Source organism: Castor canadensis, chromosome 9, assembly GCF_047511655.1.
Source record: "Castor canadensis chromosome 9, mCasCan1.hap1v2, whole genome shotgun sequence".
Classification (NCBI taxonomy): Eukaryota; Metazoa; Chordata; class Mammalia; order Rodentia; family Castoridae; genus Castor; species Castor canadensis.
In genome coordinates, this window is record NC_133394.1 from 81,597,209 (window position 1) to 81,618,480 (window position 21,272).

General features: G+C 37.8%; 1 protein-coding gene across 1 annotated transcript in view; it reads left to right on the forward strand.

Moving 5' to 3' along the window:
* Positions 1-21,272, forward strand: part of Sparcl1 (SPARC like 1) — a 50,594-nt gene that overhangs the window by 10,141 nt on the left and 19,181 nt on the right. The window contains exons 2-6 of the mRNA XM_020165496.2: positions 12,908-12,971; positions 16,694-16,843; positions 17,203-18,180; positions 19,691-19,763; positions 20,424-20,542. Coding sequence (XP_020021085.2) covers positions 12,918-12,971; positions 16,694-16,843; positions 17,203-18,180; positions 19,691-19,763; positions 20,424-20,542 — 1,374 coding nt within the window. The 5' untranslated portion in view covers positions 12,908-12,917. The remainder of the gene's footprint in view (positions 1-12,907; positions 12,972-16,693; positions 16,844-17,202; positions 18,181-19,690; positions 19,764-20,423; positions 20,543-21,272) is intronic.

A 21,272-nucleotide genomic window follows, 5' to 3' on the forward strand; every position in this document is an offset into this window, starting at 1 on the left:
TTTTTTCTAAACCCAGATAAGAAATGCTGTATGAGAGAACCATCAACAGGCTCTGACCTACAGGAGAGGAACACAGTCATGAGAAGGAAGATGAAAAATATATACACCAGCCCCATTCTCAGCTTTCCATCAAGTCCCTCCAGTCAGGACTCCCCATTTGCTGAACCCAGCAGAAACTGCTGAGCAAGGGAACCTGTTAATACTACTCAGAAGGGCCCCAGACAGCTTAGGGTGGAGGAGCAAACAGAAGATGTCTAGATATCCAGAGAAAGAAATCTCTTCCCAGGATGGGAGAGGAAGAATGAACAGCCATGGCCAGCTGTGGACCAGCTGTGTCTTTTCCTTGCTGAAGGGAGTCTCCTTAGAGCCTTCTCTCTGAAGCCATAAATAAGCTACAGCTTTTAACCCTATTTTCAAACAACTCTTCTAAACCCAGCCCGAAAATCCAAAAGAATTTATTGTATCTGTTTCTTTCAGAGAAGACAGGTAAATAACTAATGTTTCACCATTTGGCAAGCAGTTGTTTCCCCTATTGAAAGTGCTGGCCCTAACCAAGGTATATGAGAAGCTTTGACCACGTGCCAATTCCAAAAGAGACTTCTGCTTGGAGAGAGTGCTTTTTATTCACCGTTCACACAGAACTAAAAGCTCCTCAAAGCACACCATTATCCCCCCAGAGAGCCCCAATACCATGAGAATGAGGCTACTTGGAACTGTTTTTAGGTATTAATTGCTACTTTTTCCTTAATCCTGGAAGAGATCTCCCCCCAATGAATAATTCTTAGTCTGTTCACAGAGCTGAAAGCACTTGAAATTCCTCTCCCAGCTAACAGAACTTAACAACTGACTTACTCTGTTAACAAAGAAGAGACAATTTCCACTGGATCTGAAGAACTTTATATTGGTAGAGTTTAACTAATAAGGGGAAGTCAAATAAAAGCAAGCAGAGGGGAAAGCCAAGAACCAGGCATTCTGGGAAAAGAAATTTGGGGATGGGGAAGAAAGGTAGAAAAGGACAGAATTAATCTCTCTGATCATTTCACAGGCTAGATTTCAGAAGGGGAATCACTATTACCAACCCAGAGCAAATCATTTGGTACTGAAGTGTGGACATATGATTTGTGAAGCCAGAAGTTTATACAATATGCAAGGCCTTCTTTTAAAAACATAGAATAATCAAAAATCAGGTATAGGACTTTGTATGTAGCCTATGCAAGCAAGGGCCCCGAAACTCGAGCTTCTTCATTTTGTGGTAAATCCACCTGGGCCATATTCAAATATCTGTACCCTAAAGAATGCACAAAAACAGTGCAGGGAGAACAATAATTGTAAACATGAGAAAACCCAGCATTTGCAGAGAAAGAGGAAGTAGAAGGACAAATCCTATTATGGGACTTCAGAAAGAATAATAAATATGGCCAAAATAATTTCCCCTACTACACTATGTGTGAGGGAGTAAGGAGGCCTTGACAGAAAATGGTCTGCCTAGATCCATGCCTGATAGCATCCTGAAATGAGATACAGTGAGATTAGCAAATAAGATGGAATAAGATGAGGAGTGCTGAAAGGAATGATGAAGAGGTGTGGAAAGGTGGTTACTGCTCAATCTTGCCTGTAAGAAGCCTGTGGGATTCTCCAAATATAATTACAGTAATCCCTCAATTATATATCATAGAAGATGGAGAATGTGCTAATTTCTTCTGACAGAGATAGATCTCTGAGAATGTCCCTAAAAAGCCACCCCTTGGGGGTGTCCTTTGATTTCTATGAGTGGAATGGGTACAGTGGCCAAGTGCAAGATTCGGAAGTTGCCTTTGGACAGATACTGCTAAGAAAGCTGGGTGAAGTCACAGGTAGTAATGCATGAGTAGCACTTAGAAGTGCTTTCTATAGTACCTGGCAGAGTGTTAGCTACTATTAAAGACAATGATAAAAATATATTTTTCAATAAAATAATACTTTGGTGAACATAAGTGATTCTACTCTTAGTATACATGAGTGCTATTCCACATAAAATAGTTAATATTTATTCCAATTATCTGTCTCTGTGTACAAATTTAGTGACTTAAAGCAACAATCGTTTGATAATGCCACAAGATGTGAGTCAGGTTTGGAGCAGGTCACGGGAGAGTAGGCAGCTGGCTGATGAGCTTGCCTGGAGTGTCTTTTGTGGATATACTCACATGTCCTATGACTTTTCAAGGACATGTGGAAAGCTGGAATCATCAGGGATTGTAAAATGTTATTTTCTATGGCATGACAGTCTCTTTAAAGTGACCCAGGACTCCGAAAACAAGTATTCCAAGAGATCCAAGGTTTCTATGACCTGGCCTCAGAAGCCCCGGTCATCACTTCTACCTCAATCACTTGGTCAAGTAAGGCACCAAGGACTTTTAGATTCAAAGGAAGGAGAATTAGACTCCATCTCTCAATTCGAGGAATAGCAAAGAATTTACAGGTATCTCTACCACAATATTTATACATATGAAATAAGAAATGTAAAAAAAAGTCTCAAAACAGCTATCCAGTGTGAGTTGGAAGAGAGTTGATACTTGTTGAATGTTTGGTTCTGAGTGGGAGACCTATTTCTTCCATGCTAAATGTTTCACCTGGATATTTATTTTTTATGGCACAATGGCCAACCAATAGAACTGTAGGCATTTGAAGCATTAAAACTTGCTGGGTTTCCCTAGAAAGGCTTTACCTATAAAATGCACTGTAACTGGCATCTGTTAAACTTTCAGCTGAAGTTCTGGAAGTTTGAATGAGACACCCTGTTATAAGAGAAGGAAAAGTTCTTTCACGAAGTCCTCCCCGACCCTTCATCTTCAGCCTATCTAGATTCATGAAAATAAACACTGGAATGAAGGAAAGAAAGAACTTAAAGACAATAAGTAACAAGATGACTTAAAATATTTGTGAGTTACTAATGTTAGTAGTTAATAAGCCACTTTCGGACTTAAGAGTGTTTCAACAAGAGGATTGGACTTTGATCACATGATGAGGCGAGAGCACACAAGGGAGGTATGAGGATAGGCGAGAAACCCAAAAAAAAAAAAAAAGGTAGCATTTGATGTCCTCAGTGCAAAGGAACTAATGCAGAAACTTTAAAGCAACAGAGGCCAATAAGAGAAGGGGAACAGGAACTAGAGAAAAGGTTAGTTAGAGAAGAATTAATTTAGAATGTAACACATATGTACAGGAAAGCAATGTGAGTCAACTCCCTGTATAGCTCTCCTTATCTGAACTAGCAAAAACCCTTGGTCTTTCCTATTATTGCTTATACTCTCTGTTCAACAAAATTAGAGATAAGGGCAAAATAGTATCTGCCTGGTAGTGAGGGGATGGAGGGGAGAGGAAGCAGGTGGGGGAAAGGGAAGGGGCTCGGGGAAGGGGGAGAAATGACCCAAACATTGTATGCACATATGAATAAAAGGAAAAAAAATGAAGATTAAAAAAAAGGAGTGTTTCAAGAAATGCTAATATCATTCACTTCATTTTTGTAGTTGATGAAATGACCAAATGACTAGATGATCTCATTTTCGTCTCAACATGACTCTAGAAAATACATTGGAAAGAGATTATTATTTTTCCTATTTTGGAGATGAAGAAAGCTGTGACTTGACCAAAGTCTCTTGGCTGAAAGAAAGTAGTTCAAGTATAGATTTTAGATCTTCTAAACCCACACAAAGTGTTCTTTCAAATATGCTGCTTTGAATAAACTTCAACTTTGGAGAAGTAACTTTTATTAAAATATGCTGCATATTTAAGTCTTTAAGAATAATAATTCTGCATATTTAAAGCTTTGTCTCCTTTGTACATTTTTCAGAGTTTTATTTTCCCTTTCTGCAAAATAACAATCTGCATTTTGTAAAGACAGCACACCAAGTGTGAATGTCTCAAAATAAATGACTTTTTACTTATCCAAGAATAAATGGTATTCATCACATGAGCAAAGACATCATGGTTTTCCTTTTTAAAGTACTCTGCTAGCATCAGCAGATTAAGCCTCCCTGAGTCTTCAGTATGACTGTTGTTTTCAAAATAGCTCTCATTTCTCAAGAAAGTTCTCCACTCTGTCTTATTCATACAAATCAACACATTTGTTCAGTTCTTCAAGTGAGAATCTAAATGCCATGAAATTATTTTCATCATTACGTGGCAAATACTGTTAGCCTGATGAAACAAAATGCCCAGTGACTTATCTAAAGGACAAACAGAGCACAACAGAACTACTCAGCTTCTTCTAAATTGTAGATATTAGATTGTCTCATGACATCTTGCCATTAGAAATTCAACGCAGGCATCTTATTTATAATTGAAACTTGAGACAGTTTCTTGCTTAAATCTTCAATTTCAGGATAGAAAAAATTTTAAAAACCAGGGCCCATGCAAAAACAATGGGCTCTCAAAAAGTGTGTACAACCAGCTACCTAAGTTATATGACAAATTCTGTGTTTGTTCTGTGCACTATACTGTTCTATGTACTATGTCTTCCTGCAGCTATGGAAGGGTTGCCAGACTGCTTTCTAGTAGTTCCTTTGGGTTAAAGGCAATGGGAAAATTCCTTTCACCTGAAAATAGAAAGACGCTAACGCAGAAATATCCTTATTTCCTAAGTATGGATTAGATGAACTAAAAAAGTAGGACTTAAATGTATAGAATATAAGACAGGTAGTCTTAGTGAGTGAATGAGATGCTTTGGAACTAGAACTCTTAGGGAGCTTAAAATCACCTAGAGGAGGAAAAAACTAAAGTTCTTTCCCCTTATATCACATTTAACATATTCATTGACCATATCCCAAACTTAATACAAAACGTAAGTGTTACATTGGTAATAATGTTGAAGGTAGCAGGCAGCACAAAGGAAGTAATAGTCACATATGCATGGTACTAAAGAACATACAAAATGCCACTCACATCAATGGCTCTCTTCACTGCAGAAATTGTTGCTCCCATTCTGCAGATGAAGTGTGAAGAACTCACATACTATGCTCAAGTGCTTAGGACTTGCACTTAGTACTTGGCAGAGCGCTGTGAAATACTGCACAAATGTAAAGAAGGCATAATAAAATTCAACCAACGCATCCTCAAACTTAAACTTTCTTTTTGTCTTAAAGGATGAAGAATCCTTCTTTCTCTCCAAAGCAAAACCTTCTGCCTATTCTTTTTTTCATATGTGCACACAATATTTGGGTCATTTCTCCCCCCTCCCCCTGCCCCCTCCCTATCACCCCCACTCCCTCAATACCCGGCAGAAACTATTTTGCTCTTATCTCTAATTTTGTTGAAGAGAGAGTATAAGCAATACTAGGAAGGAACAGGGGTTTTTGCTGGTTGAGATAAGGATAGCTATACAGGGACTTGACTCACATTGATTTCCTGTGCGTGGGTGTTACCTTCTAGGCTAATTCTTCTTGATCTAACCTTTTCTCTAGTTCCTGGTCCCCTTCTCCTACTGACCTCAGTTGCTTTAAAGTATCTGCTTTAGTTTCTCTGTGTTGAGGGCAACAAATGTTATCTAGTTTTTCAGGTGTCTTACCTATCCTCATATCTCCCTTGTGTGCTCTCACTTTTATCTTGTGATTAAAGTCCAGTCACCATGTTGTGTTTGCCCTTGATCTAATGTCCACATCTGAGAAAGAACATATGATGTTTGGTCTTTTGGGCCAGGCTAACCTCACTCAGAATGATGTTCTCCAATTTCATCTATTTACCAGCGAATGATAAAATTTCGCTTTTCTTCATGGCTGCATAAAATTCCACTGTGTATGAATACCACATTTTCTTAATCCATTCATCAGTGGTGGGGCATCTTGGCTGTTTCCATAACTTGGCTATTGTGAACAGTGCTGCAATAAACATGGGTGTGCAGGTGCCTCTGGAGTAACCTGTGTCAAAGTTTTTGGATATATCCACAAGAGTGATATTGCTGGATCTTATGGTAGATCAATGTTTAGCTTTTTAAGTAGCCTCCAGATTTTTTTCCAGAGTGGTTGTTCTAGTTTACATTCCCACCAACAGTGTAAGAGGGTTCCTTTTTCCCGCATCCTCGCCAACACCTGTTGGTGATGGTGTTGCTGATGATGGCTATTCTAACAAGGGTGAGGTGGAATCTTAGTGTGGTTTTAATTTGCATTTCGTTTATTGCTAGAGATGGTGAGCATTTTTTCATGTGCTTTTTTGGCCATTTAAATTTCTTCTTTTGAGAAAGTTCTGTTTAGTTCACTTGCCCATTTCTTTATTGGTTCATTAATTTTGGGAGAATTTAGTTTTTTAAGTTCCCTATATATTCTGGTTATCAGTCCTTTGTCTGATGTGTAACTGGCAAATATTTTCTCCCACTCTGTGGGTGGTCTCTTCAGTTTAGAGACCATTTCTTTTGTTGAGCAGAAGCTTTTTAGTTTTATGAAGTCCCATTTATCTATGCTATCTCTTAGTTGCTGTGCTGCTGGGGTTCCATTGAGAAAGTTCTTACCTATACCTACTAACTCCAGAATATTTCCTACTCTTTCCTATACCAACTTTAGAGTTTGTGGTCTGATATTAAGATCCTTCATCCATTTTGAGTTAATACTTGTATAGGGTGATATACATGGATTTAGTTTCAGTTTTTTGCAGACTGATAACCAGTTTTCCCAGCAGTTTTTGTTGAAGAGGCTGTCTTTTCTCCATCGTATATTTTTAGCTCTTTTGTCAAAGACAAGTTGGTTATAGTTGTGTGGCTTCATATCTGGGTCCTCTATTCTGTTCCACTGGTCTTCATGTCTGTTTTTGTGCCAGTACCATGCTGTTTTTATTGCTATTGCTTTGTAATATAGTTTGAAGTTGGGTATTGTGATACCTCCAGCATTGTTCTTTTGACTGAGTATTGTCTTGGCTATTCGTGGCCTCTTGTGTTTCCATATAAATTTAACGGTAGATTTTTCAATCTCTTTAATGAATGTCATTGGAATTTTGATGGGAATTGCATTAAACATGTAGATACTTTGGGAGTATAGACATTTTTACTATGTTGATTCTACCAATCCATGAGCATGGGAGATCTCTCCACTTTCTATAGTCTTCCTCAATCTCTTTCTTCAGAAGTGTATAGCTTTCCTTGTAGAGGTCGTTCACATCCTTTGTTAGGTTTACATCTAGGTATTTGATTTTTTTTTGAGGCTATTGTAAATGGAATTGCTTTCATATATTCTTTTTCAGTTTGTTCATTGTTGGTGTATAGAAATGCTAATGATTTTTCTATGTTGATTTTATATCCTGCTACCTTGCTATAGCTATTGATGGTGTCTAGGGGCTTTTGAGTAGAGTTTTTTGGGTCTTTAAGGTATAGGATCATGTCATCTGCAAATAGGGATATTTTGACAGTTTCTTACCTATTTGTATTCCTTTTATTCCTTCTTCTTGTATTCCTTTTATTCTTCTAATTGCTCTGGCTAGGAATTCTAGTACTATGTTGAATAGGAGTGGAGATAGTGGACATCCTTGTCTAGTTCCTGATTTTAGAGGGAATGGTTTCAGTTTTTCTCTGTTAAGTATAATGCTGGCTGTAGGTTTGTCATATATAGCTTTTATAATGTTTTAGGTACTTTCCTTCTATTCCTAGCTTTCTTAGAGCTTTTATCATGAAATGGTGTTGGATCTTATCAAAGGCTTTTTTTGCATCTATTGAGGTGATCAAGTGGTTTTTGTCTTTGCTTCTGGTAAGGTGGTTTATTACGTTTATTGATTTTCGTATTTTGAACCACCCCTGCATTCCTGGGATGAAGCCTACTTGGTCATGGTGAATGATCTTTTTGATGTGTTGTTGAATTTGGTTTGCCATTATTTTATTGAGGATTTTTGCATCAATGTTATTAGGGAGATTGGCCTATAGTTCTCCTTTTTGGAGGTGTTGTTGCCTGGTTTTGGAATAAGTGTAATACTGGCTCCATAAAATGTGTTATGCAGTTTTTGTTCCCTTTCTATTTCTTGGAACAGTTTAAGGAGGATTGGTATCAGTTCTTCTTTAAAGGTTTGATAGAATTCAGCAGAGAAACCATCAGGTCCTGGACTTTTCTTCTTTGGGAGACTCTTGATTATTGCCTCAATTTCATTTTGTGTTATAGATCTATTCAGGTGATTAATATCCTCTTGGTTCAGTTTTGGATGATCATATGTATCTAGAAATCTGTCCATTTCTTTAAGGTTTTCTCATTTATTTGAATATAGGTTCTCAAAGTAGTCTCTGATGATTTCCTGGACTTTGATGGTGTTTGTTGTTATCTCCCCTTTTGCATTCCTGATTCTACTAATTTGGGTTTTTTGTCTCCTCATTTTAGTCAGGTTTGCCAGGGGTCTGTCAATCTTGTTTATTTTTTCAAAAAACCAACTTTTTGTTTCATTAATTTTTTGTATAGTTTTTTGGTTTCTATTTCATTGATTACAGCTCTTATTTTTATTATTTCTCTCCTATTTGTTTTGGGATTTGCTTGTTCTTGTTTTCCTAGGAGTTTGAGATTTATCATTAGGTCATTGATTTGGGATCTTTTAGTCTTTTTAATATATGCACTCATGGCTATAAACTTTCCTCTCAGGACTGCCTTTGCTATGTCCCATAGGTTCCGGTAGGTTGTGTTTTCATTTTCATTGACTTCCAGGAACTTTTTAATTTCCTCTTTTATTTCATTCATGACCCATTATTCATTAAGTAATGAGTTATTCAGTTTCCAGTTGTTTGCATGTTTTTTGTCTTTACTTTTGTTCTTGAGTTCCAGTTTTATTGCATTGTGATCAGATAGAATGCATAGTATAATTTCTATTTTCTTATACTTGCTGAGGCTTGCTTTGTGCCCTAGGATATGATCTATTTTGGAGAAGGTTCCATGGGCTGCTGAGAAGAAAGTATATTGTGTAGAAGTTGGATGAAATGTTCTGTAGACATCAAGTAGGTCTATTTGATCTATTGTATATTTTAGATCTAGGATTTCTTTATTGATTTTTTTGTTTGGATGACCTATCTATTGATGATAATGGGGTGTTAAAGTCTCCCACAACCACTGTGTTGGAGTTAATATATGCTTTTAGGTCTTTCAGGGTATATTTGATGAAATTGGGTGCATTGACATTGGGTGTATATAGGTTGATAATTGCTATTTCCATTTGGTCTATTTCCCCTTTTATTAGTATGGAATGTCCTTCTTGATCTCATTTGATCAATGTAGGTTTGAAGTCTACTTTGTCAGAGATAAGTACTGCTACTCCTGCCTGTTTTCAGGGGCCATTGGCTTGGTAAATCTTCTTCCAGCCTTTCATCCTAAGCCTATGCTTATTTCTGTCAGTGAGATGGGTCTCTTATAAGCAACAAATTGTTGGATCTTCCTTTTTAATCCATTTCATCAAACGGTGCCTTTTGATGGGTGAATTAAGTCCGTTAACATTAAGTGTTAGTACTGATAGGTATGTGGTGTTTCCGGTCATTTAGTTGTCTTAGTTGATTGAAGGTTTGATTTTGTGTACCTAAGTTGAGGTTACTCTCTACTTTCTTGCTTTTTCTTTTCCTGTAGTTTGGTGCTGCCTGCCCTTTCATGGTTATGTTGGATTTCACTTTCTGTGTGCAGAATCTCTTGAAGAATCTTTTGTAGTTGTGGCTTTGTGGTCACATATTGTTCTAATTTCTGCTTATCATGGAAGACTTTTATTGCTCCATCTATTTTGAATGATAGTTTTGCTGGGTAGAGTATCCTGGAGTTGAAGTTATTTTCATTCTGTTCCCAGAAGATCTCACCCCAAGCTTTTTTTGCTTTTAATGTTTCAGTTGAGAAGTCTGCTGTGATTTTGATGGTTTTACCTTTGTATGTTATTTGTTTTTCTCTCTTATAACCTTCAATATTCTTTCTCTATCTTCTGAACTTGTTGTTTTAATGGTGATATGTTGTGGGGCAGTTCTATTTTGATCTGGTCTGTTTGGTATTCTGGAGGCCTCTTGCATTTTCTGTTTGTTGTATTCTGCTGGATTGGCCTTCCATTTTGCTTTGCAATTCTGTTTCATTCTTTTTTCTGAGGTTTTCCATATCCTGGGTCATTTCATCTTTAATATTGTCTATTTTTGTCCTGAGTTCATTTATCTCTTTATTAATCATGTTCTTTGTTTCACTTTGGTGTTTATACAGTGCTCTATGATTTCCTTTATTTCTTATTTTGCTTTTTCAAATTCTCTATTTTTGTTGTCTTGGAATTTCTTGAGTGTCTCCTACACATTTTGGTTGACCATATCCAGTATCATCTCTATAAAATTCTCATTGAGTACCTGTAGTATTTCTTCTTTTAGATTATTCTTGTGGGCTTCATTGGGTTGTTTGGCATAGTTTATCTTCATTTTGTTGGAGTCTGGATCCGAGTATCTGTTTTCTTCATTTCCCTCTGGTTCCTGTACTAATTTTTTGCTGTGGGGAAACTGGTTTCCCTGTTTTTTCTGTCTTCCCATCATTGCCCTTGGTGTTGTTATTGTCCCTGTACTGTGTGCAATTAAGTATTTTCTAGCTTGGCGAGAGCACACAAGGGAGGTGTGAGGATAGGTAAGACATCTAAAAAATTAGCTAGCATTTGTTGCCCTTAACGTGGAGAAACTAAAGCAGATACCTTAAAAGCAACTGAGGCCAATAGGAAAAGGGGACCAGGAACTAGAGAAAAGCTTCGATCAAAAAGAATTAACCTAGAAGGTAACACACACACACAGGAAATTAATGTGAGTCAACTCCCTGTATTGCTACCCTTATCTCAAGTAGCAAAACCCTTGTTCCTTCCTATTATTGCTTATACTCTCTCTTCAACAAAATTAGAGATAAGAGCAAAATAGTTTCTGCCGGGTATTGAGGGGGTAGAGGGGGGAAGGAGGGGGTGGAGTGGGTGGTAAGGGACAGGGTGGGCGCAGGGGGGAGAAATGACCCAAGCATTGTATGCACATATGAATAATAAGACAATAAAAAAAATATTTTCTAGCTTGTAATAATAACACTGGTGATATTTAGAATGCAAGGGTGAAAGGAGATGGAAAGCAAAGAAGTTAAAGAAAAAGGGAAAAACAAATAAACAAGTAGAAAAAAACAAAAGAAAGAAGCAAACAAAAAAAGGTTCAAAGATATAAACAGGGAGAGACAGTGTACTACTCCACAGTAATCTGAACAGGCATTAGAGAGACAGAGAGAGGAGTGAAAATAAAATAAAATAAAAATAAAAAATAAATAAATGAATAAATAAATAAATAAAATATATATTTTTAAAAATCCACATTCAAATGCAATAAAGTTTCAGTCTTAATAATTTTGTTATTCGTCCTTCAGCCTCCAATCCTGGAGATGGAGTCAGAAGTAGTTCTGTCATTGTCTCCTCAAAGGGGAAAAAAACTAAAACAGTACAAAACAAAAAAACCCACAAAGTGTCCCAAGTTCAAATGCAATACAGTTTCAGTAAGTTTTTCAGCATGCAGGTGTAGTTTGGTTGTTTTCTCTTCAAAGGTAGGGAGAGAGAAAAAAAAGAGTCTGGAGACAGTTCTGTGAATGGCTATCTGTGGCTGTGGCTTGCCTGCCCACTGCTGTCAGTCTGCTGTTGCTGACTGAGATGAGCTTATCACTCACCTGGCTTTGTTTACTCAGAGTTCTCCTGTGTGCGAGCCTCTACTACAAGCCTTCCCCTTTTCAAGCACACTGGGGGAGGTGACACTGCACCTGTTTTCTCAGGCCAGCTTGTTTATTTACAGCTCATGTGGGAAGAGGGTCTTCCCCCTTCTCCTGTGGAGTTTTCCTCCCACCAACACTTTTACAAGCTTTCTAGCTCCTGGTTGCTGGGTGTGTGCTGCTGCTCCCCCACTCTTCAGGGCTCAGGGCACCCTACATTCTTTGCTATATGTCTTTTTTTTTTTGTTATTGCTTATTATTCAGTTTCTCTTTTTTTCCCTGGGTGGAGGTTGATCTGTCTAGGGGACTATGCTGTTCTGGCCCAGGATTGTCTGTGGGAATACCATGTATCACTTAGCTCACCTTGTGGTCCACATTTTCCCAAGCCATCTGGGCACTGCCATCTGGTGGCGGTGTGGAAACCCTCCTGGTTTCTCTGTTTAACGTGAAGTGGAGATGGTATGCACAGGCTGGTGGTATGGAGGAGTCGAAGTTTTGCCTCTTCTTGGTGGTTTTGTCTGTAAGGTGTATCTCCAGCATCTCTTCAAGATTTTACTTTAGGAGGCACGCTTTCTGCTTCCTCCCTCTAGCCGCCATCTTGGAATCCCCTTCTGCCTATTCTTAAACATTACACAAGCAAATATTTATCAAGCACTTATGGAGACTGTATCACCTCTCCTCACATCATTTTAAATGTTCAATTGTGGAATACAGAGGAAAGAAACTATATTTTTCAATGATTCTTTCAGTTAGCATTGTCTAGAGATAAAATACTTTAAGTTATCATCATAATAGAAATAGAAAGGAAAGCTTGAATATTTACTCAAAACATTAAATCCTGTGCATAAAATATTCTGTTTTTAATACAATAATCATAGAATATATTTTAGAGGGCTTAATAATTTAAAGGGAAATATGGTAGCATTTTGTGGTGGTTCACAAAATTCATAGATTCTTTTCAGTTGATAATCCTAAAACTTCAGACTAAGAGGATCATCTAAATTACCTCTTCATTGCTCATTGCACGAGCATGACTAAGAAAGGATAAATGACTTGCTCAAGGTCACTCGGACAGTTAGGAACAGTGCTGGAGTTGAATGCAGGTCTCCTGGGCCAAAATATCAAGGAACAGTTTTCACAAGGAAAAAACAACTAATCTGCCTTGTCAGCTGTGTCAATCCACTCAGACAATATCAAGGTCAGTATCTGCTAAGAAAATCACCCTTCACTGAAATTATCTTCTTGGTTCACAGGTCTAAAAGCATGAAGACAGTGCTCTTTTTCCTCTACATATTGGGAACTGCAGCTGCAATCCCGGTAAATTTCCTTTCTTCCTCTTGACATTTAGTTTAGAAAGTTTCCATTCTGAAGAAAATATACTTGAACAGAACATGGTGGCTCAGGCCTATAATCCCAGTGCTTGTGAGGCTGAGACAAGAGGATAGTGAGTATGAGGCCAGCCTGGTCTACATAGCAAGACCCTGTCTGAAACAAGCAAACAAAAATTTCTTATACAGTAGCTTGAGATTTTTTTTTATTTCAATTTTGTTCTTTATTTCCCAAGCAGTGAATGCATGACTAAAAAAAAATCAAAAGATGATAGTATTTAAAAATATTTTTTCAGAAATAAATGGATGGAACTAGAGAACATCATCTTAAGTAAATTTAGCCAATCTCAGGAGGCCAAAAATTGCATGTTCTACCTCATATGAGGATTATATACCCAAAACAAATGCAGTAATATTATTGGACATGGGCCACACACTAAGGGGAGAATGCACACTGGAGGAATAGGGAAAGGGAAGGAAACCTAAAACTTGAATGTGGTTGATGTGTTCACTGTAGAGAAGTGAATGTAGTAATCTTAAACTGGCAGAGGCAACTATGGGAAGGGGACTAGAAAGTAGTGAAGAAGTCTGGTAGAGATGAACCAATGTAGGTTGCAATACACAAGAGCATGGAAGATAGCTCTCTGTATAGTTATCTTTATCCCAAACTAGCAAAAATGATATGTCTTTCTTACTATCTCTTATGTTTTCTCTTCTACAAAATCAGAGAAGAAGAGGGCAGAACATGTTCTGCCTAGAAGCAGGGTGTTGGGGGGGGTAGAGGAGAAGGTGGCACAAACAATGTATCCTCACCTGCATTTTCTCAAAATGAAATACATGCTGACTGAGAAATTTGGAGAGTATGTAATAAAAACAAGAATCAATGAGTTAAGGACCAGAAATGCTACGCCAATCATAAATTGGCTTCCAACTCATGTTTGGGGGGCTGTCCAAGCAAGCATGCTGAAAATAAACAGGACTGGAACATCTCTACCTTATGATCAAATAACCAGCCCCACCAGTCACAAACAATAAAATTGTTACATGCAAATCAGATCACTCAAGACCATGTCAGCCACCTCAAAACAACCTGAAAGGGTTTTTGGGACCATGGCTTGGATGATAACTTCAAATGTCCTCCAAATGATCCATGTCATATTTAATTAAGCCAAAAGATCTCTGCTATTGTTTTTTTTTTTAACCAAATGTAAGAATCAACCTCCTTTAATTAGATAAAGAAACTTCTCTAGTGTCCCTTCCTCTCTAATATCAGAGTCTGTCCTTGCTTTTTGGATAACTGGTGGCTGCTTCTGGTTAACATTTGTATTAAGAAAAACAAATTCCATGCCACCCTGATCAGGCAGTTCTTAGAAAAGAGAATGTATGATCACCTCTAAGAATCATGCTTAAGTAGTGTGGAGCTAATCCAGCTGAAATTACACATTGTATTCTGAAATTACAAAAGTGGGACAAACTAACACAGAAAGGAGTTCCCACAGAACCATTGTTTTCTCCTGAAAATGTGCCTTGCCTTTGCAATGGTTGTGGTTTTATAAATAGGCATCAAAAGTCTCTTTGAACCAAATGTTTGAACAGCATGCCCACATATAGACACATGCCAGATGTTTCCTTTCTGGGGCAGTTTGTTCTTTGCAGACCAAGTCAAATGCTGCAAAGCTAAATATCTTCCACAGGATTAACCTATTAAAAAGCTTCTATGGTCTACCTTCTATCATCTTTCTTATCTGCTTGAACTCTCCAGAAGTAAGTGAATTCTGAGTGGTTGGGAAATTCCAAATGGATTCCCAGGGGGTCACATGAAATAAATATGAATGTGGGCATACAGATAAAATACAATTTTAATTAACAGATAATTATGAAAAAAACACACCTGTAATTCTAGTTACTTGGGAGGCTGAAATCAGGAAGATCTTGGTTCAAGGCCAGCTATGTGGGAAATTGAGATCAGGAGGATTATACTTCCAGGCCAACTCCACAGAAAAGTTCCAAGACCCCATTTCAATGGTTCTGGGCATTATTGCATGTGCCTGTCATCTCAGTGGTGGCAGGAAGCATAATAGGAGGGTCCAAGTTCAGGCTCACCTGGGCAAAAAACAAGAATGCAACTCTATGTCAAAAATAACCAGAGGGGAGGGGGGAAAATAACCAGAGAAAAAAGAGCTGGCGAGATGGCTTAAGTGGTATAGCACCTGCCTAGCAAGCACAAAGCCCTAAGTTCAACCCCCATACCAAGGAAGAAAGGAAGGAAATGAGGAAGGGAGGGAGGGAAGGAGAGAGGGAGGGAGGGAGGGAGGGAGGAAGATGAGATGCTATCACTTTTTGCATTTCTTCCTATGGGGGGCATAAAATGGATGAGGGGAGCAAACAGAGAGAGGGGTCACCCACTAACAAGCCTAATACACACACACACACACACACACACACACACACCCTCAATTGCCTTCCATGATACCCCTGTCAGCAATTCACCAAAACAGTCACCATGCTAACAGTTTTCTTTCTCCTTTCCCCTTCCTTTACACTGCTTTGAAACTTTTTCAAAGACTATTAATCCTCTTAACTGAAAAAGGGATAAAAAGCAAAAGAGCAGACCTAGTCCGAACTAGGTCCTGTACTGTATGGCTTTCCTTATAGTACATGGTCAGTACTACTGGACTTGCTGATGGAATAAAAATGAGTCCATCCAAATAGAACCTGAGTTTTATCCTTACACCTGGACATGTCTGCAATCTGGTGCTCCGCAGCACCTCATGATAAAGGTCCAATGTGAACACCTGCCCCAGATATTAGGCAGTTCATATTACTACCACCATATGAATTACTATTCAGAATAATAATTTTCACTTGGATAACTCCTCAAAATTTACAAAACAGTTTATGTACATAACTTTATCTAACTATTTCTGCTCACTTCACATTGTGAAATAGATAGCAAGGTAGAGATTAACAACTCGTCAAACCACAATAGAAAGTAAATAACAGAGTCAAGACTTAGCCCCCTTACCTCCAAGTCCAGTTATCCAACTTACTCATCATGCATCATTGCCCAACTCTTCATCTACATCACCAGTCTTGCCAGAAATAGACACAGCCATTGCTCTTCTTGAAATACTTCATAACTGCCTTTTCCTACTAGCTTGGTGCCCTATTCCACACAATCTTTGAATTAGTTCTATATTAAATTGGTTTTATAAAACAGTTCATGATAGATGTTAAACTAGGTAGTCAAAAATTTTATAACCTTTTCTGTGAATTATTAGTGAATATTTAAATGTTAAACTAAGGCATTATATAATATTACATCTTATAGTTAATTTTATTTGACTTTAACTTTTTACTAAAAAGCATTTTTCAAAAATACAAAGTAATAATGCTTTGTAAAAGTTTGAAAAACAGAAAATGAAAATAACTCCAAAGTTCAAAGATAATCATTATTGAAATCATTTCTTGTTTTGTTTTCACCCAGTATCTACTTATGTTACTTTTTCTTAAACATAATTGGAGTTCTGCTTTCACCTAACATTATATTCAGGATATTTGCCTGTGTCCTCAAAAATTCTAGTTAATACCTCTTCGTTGAGGTTATAAATGAAGTATATTGCTACCAATAATGAGGATAACAAAAGAGTGACTAACAATTTTAAAAATTAGCATTTAGATATAACATTAACAAGTTTTTAATTCTTTCAGACAAGTGCCAGGTTTTTATCTGACCATTCCAAACCAACTGATGAAACACTGGTGACTCCCGACAATACTGCCATCCCCATGGTGAGGGAGGAAGCTGCAGAAAATGAAAAGGAAGTTGCAGAATACACAGAAACCCATTCTGACCATAAGGTAAAAGTAACATCACAATATCAATATAATTTTTTATTTTAACAAAGAACTCAGTATCAGGGCATGGTCAAAGACATTATTCTATTCATTTCATAGCTTAATATTTTTAAACATGATGATCCCATCATTTGCCTCTAATCACTAAAAGTATGAAGACTAATGAGTTTACTCCTTGGGCTGAGGTGCTATATGATTGTTCAATTTTATAAAATTCAGATTAAACCTGTGGCTACAGAATGTAAAGAACATAAATACACTTACGTGAAAATATATAAAGAAAATGATGACTATTTAATGTTAGCTTAGGCATTGTAAATATGGTAACATTTGTTTCAAGAACAAACTTTTGTCCTTTTAAGGATGAAAAATCTTCAATACAAAGGTCAGAAGAGGAAAATCATGAAGAGTCAGCAGAACAGGACAAGACTTACAGCCAAGAGCTGGGAGTGAAGGATCAGGAGGATGGTGATGGTGATCTAAGTGTTAATCTGGAGTATACACCAAGTGAAGGTACCTTGGACCTAAAAGAAGATATGACTGAACCTCAAAAGAAAATATTCCCAGAAAGCACTGATGTCCCTGCTGTTGCTTTAAGTTCCTTTGTGGATTCTAACCAACAAGAAAATATCACAAAGGAAGAGGAAAACCAGGAACAACCTATAAATGATTCACATCATGAGTTGAACAAGAACAGTTCACATAGCCAAGATCTAACTAATGAAGGAAACCAAGAGCAGGATTCAAATATTCCCAATGGAGAAGAGGAAGAGGAAAAAAAGCCAGGGGAAGTTGGTACTCCCATTAATAACCAAGAAAGGGAAAAGGAATTTTCCAGGGAGCATTCTAACAGCAAGCAGGAGGGAGATAGTAACCAATATGATGATATTTTGGAAGACTCCAACCAACCAACTCAAATAAGCAAGATGCAGAAGGATGAACTTGAGCAGGGTAACCAAGAGCAAGCAGATAACACCAATCCAGAAATGGAAGAGGACCATGCATCAAATAGCAATAAGCACATTCAAGACACCAAACGGCAGAACCAAGAAGGAAAAAGTGACCTTGAAGTTATTGGCAACTACAAGAACATGGATAAAAAGACTGTTCCCACAGAACCTACTAATGATGGTGACATCACACCTAGACATCATGGGGCCAACAGTGACAGGGATAATGATGACCCTAGGCACATTGAAAGTGATGACTATTTCATCCCAAGAGAGGACTTTTTAGAGGCTGAAAGAAGTCAATCTACTGCCTATTACCTCAAATCTGAGCAAGAAAGAGCTCATGAGCATGACAATGGAGGTACCAGCGAGGCTGGAGAGGAGCAAGAGGTAAGATTATTTACAATAATGGACTTTCTCTGTGCACATTCACAGTCTCCTGTGTGTATTTCTATCAGTACATTGCTAAAACATATTATAGGCTGAGTATCCCTTTATCTGAAGTGGTTAAGACCAGAAGTGCTTCAGATTTCATATTTTTTCACATTTTGGGATATGTGTTTACACATAATGAGATATCTTAGAAATGGAACCCAGGTCTAAACATCAAATTCATTTATGTTTCCTATACACTTTATACACATAGCCCAAAGGTAATTCTACACAATAGTTTTAGTGTGTCTGCATTTTGACTATGACCCAAGACATCAGATTGAGTATGGAATTTTCCACCTGTGGTGCCATGTCACCACCAAAATACTTTGGATTTTGGACCATTTAGGACTTCAAATTTTCAGATTAGTGATGTTCAACCTGTATAATTATTTATTTTTCTGTCCATATCCATTATTAGATTGAAAACACCTGCTTTATTTGAGTTCCTTTCTAGGGAAACTTGGGTTCAAGTGACAGTTTTTTGAGAAGTGCAGTGGGCAATGATAGAAGAGTGGAGAAACACTGTAAGCATGGAAAGAAAGCTTTAATAAAAAGAACATAATTAAACCATCTAAAGAAAATTCCTAAGAATGATTCCATTTGGGGAATGAAGGAACTGGGTGGTCATTTTGACTGGGAGTTCCTAAAGGGTATTAATTCCCCAGCTCTTTGGGTCTGTCCTTTCAGCAAACCAACTAGATTTCCATGGTTTTCCAGGCCAGGAAATGAAGAGAGTAGTAGTCAAAAGGCCCTGGGACTAGTGGGAATAAATTATAACAGATCTGAAAAGTGGGGGACACTGAAAACTGCAGCTCAAGTGTCTTGAAGCAAGTGCCATGTTCAATTGCAGTTAAATCATCAACGTGTGACAAATGCCTCTGACATACTAAGGAAGCCAACAATGTTTATTGAGTTGGATACAAAGATTAAGGTATTACTTCATCAAGCAAACACATAACACAACTGGAACCCAGAAGCTGCAGTGGAGGGCAAGGGAAGTGTATTTTTACTTGGCTGTTTAATCACTTAGAGCTTTTATGCAAAACCCCAGCAGCCACCTACCAGGGGAAATTGGCATGACTTTAGGTGAGTCAGTAATCTCAGATACTGAGAATTCTGCTGCCAGGTGTTTTCTTACACTTTAAAATTCTAAGAAAGTTTTAACAACTTACAAGAGATTACTGATACAGCCTTGTCTTCACTATAGAATCACAAGATGATACCATACTGCTGTGCTTTCCCAAACCCAAGAGGGAAATCCTAACTCACAGTAAGAAATCCCTGGGATACAGCAGCGAACTCAGTTGGTGAAGACAGAAAAGGTTGATGTTCTCCAAAGGTTACTGTAAACCTCTCTTGTTGAGATCTGACATTATTTGTGCATGAAAAACTCTGTGAAGGCATACACTGTGTGAATATATACCAAGTAATGGCTTTCCTAACTTCTGTTCTTTTTATTTGAAAGGCTAAGAAGGCCGAGAGCTCATCAAATGACAATGACACTTCAAATGAAGACAGCACAAGGCTGCACAGTGCTGGTGAGTATGCCCTAACCAAGCTGTCTGTGACTGTTTGCAGAGATGGACTCTGCCTCTTTGGGGTTGTCCCTCCCTTCCTTTGTGACAGAAATTTCTCTCTCCCCAGGCCTCCTCAAGGAAATGTTCCCATAAATTGTTGATCTTTCTAGTGCATATTTAATAAACCATAGGTCAGTGTGTTTATAAACTGAGTCCTGTTGAGATATTAGTGCAAAGCTGGGAGTCTTAAGGTAGAATTAATTTACCTTATTCATTCTCAAATCTATAAGTTACTAATGAATTTCGATCCCATACTTAATTGAGGGCATTTTTAATCAATCATAGGCATTTTTAATTTCAACCCAGCAAAATTCTCATGGCTTATTTAACTTCTGACCAATTTGCACAGCATTGCACCATCTCAGGCAGGCCAAGAAGAGAAAGTTTCTCTGTTTGTATCTCTAATACAAGCCCTTCCAAGGAGAAATCTAAATTCTCATGCAAAATCTGATGCCAGAAGGTTCCATCTGGAAATTAGCACATCAATCAAAGCAGTTTCTAGTAGCTTCCTACTTTGAATTTTTCAAATTTCCAAGGTTTCAAATTTTCTGCCTTTTTAATGAAAATGAAACATATTCAGTTTCACTTTGTCCATGTTCCCTTTCCAATCTTCTCTGTTAGATTCTTGCATGAACTTCCAGTGTAAAAGAGGACACATCTGCAAGACAGAGCCACAGGGAAAACCCCACTGTGTTTGTCAAGATCCAGTGACTTGTCCTCCAGCAAAACTCCTTGACCAAGTAAGTGTTCGACAAAGTAGTTCCCAAGATGCCCCAAAAAGCACATAATTTGAATGAAAATAGTTTACAATTGAAATTTTTTAAAAAGCAGATCCACAGTTTATCTAATATTTGAAGTAATATTGAGCAGGAGCAAATGCCAGCCCAACCAAAGAATTTCAACTCTGCTATTAAAACGCAGTAACGCCATCTGGGCTGTGGAACTCATTTCAAAGCTCATTCTGTCCTTGAAACATCTGCAGTTTTCATTTTACTGAACTTACCTGGAGTTAAATTGTCACTGCCATTGATGTAGTTTAATCTTTTGGTTCCAAATCAGAAGATTACAATATTAATAGTCTCACCTATCTGACCACATCTTTAGCACAGCACTGTTTCTCAAAAATCCCACAAGCTTTCAGGAGCAGGGTGTTTTTCAGTGAGCATTTGGCTCTATCAGTGTTTTATCTCATTTGTCTTTTATTTTTTATTATTGTTGTGCTGGGGGTATATTGTGATACTTATAAAAGTTCTTACAATACAGCAACTATATCATACTTGAATTTACCCCCTCCATCATTCTCCTTTATCCTCCCTCCCCCCCATTCCTGGAATAGTTTCAACAGGTCTCATTTTTCCATTTACATACATGTGTACACAGTATTTGTATCATATTCACCCTCCTACACCCCTTCCCCACATCCTTCACCCTTCTACTAGTGCCAACCCCCCCCCCAAAGACAGCACTGTT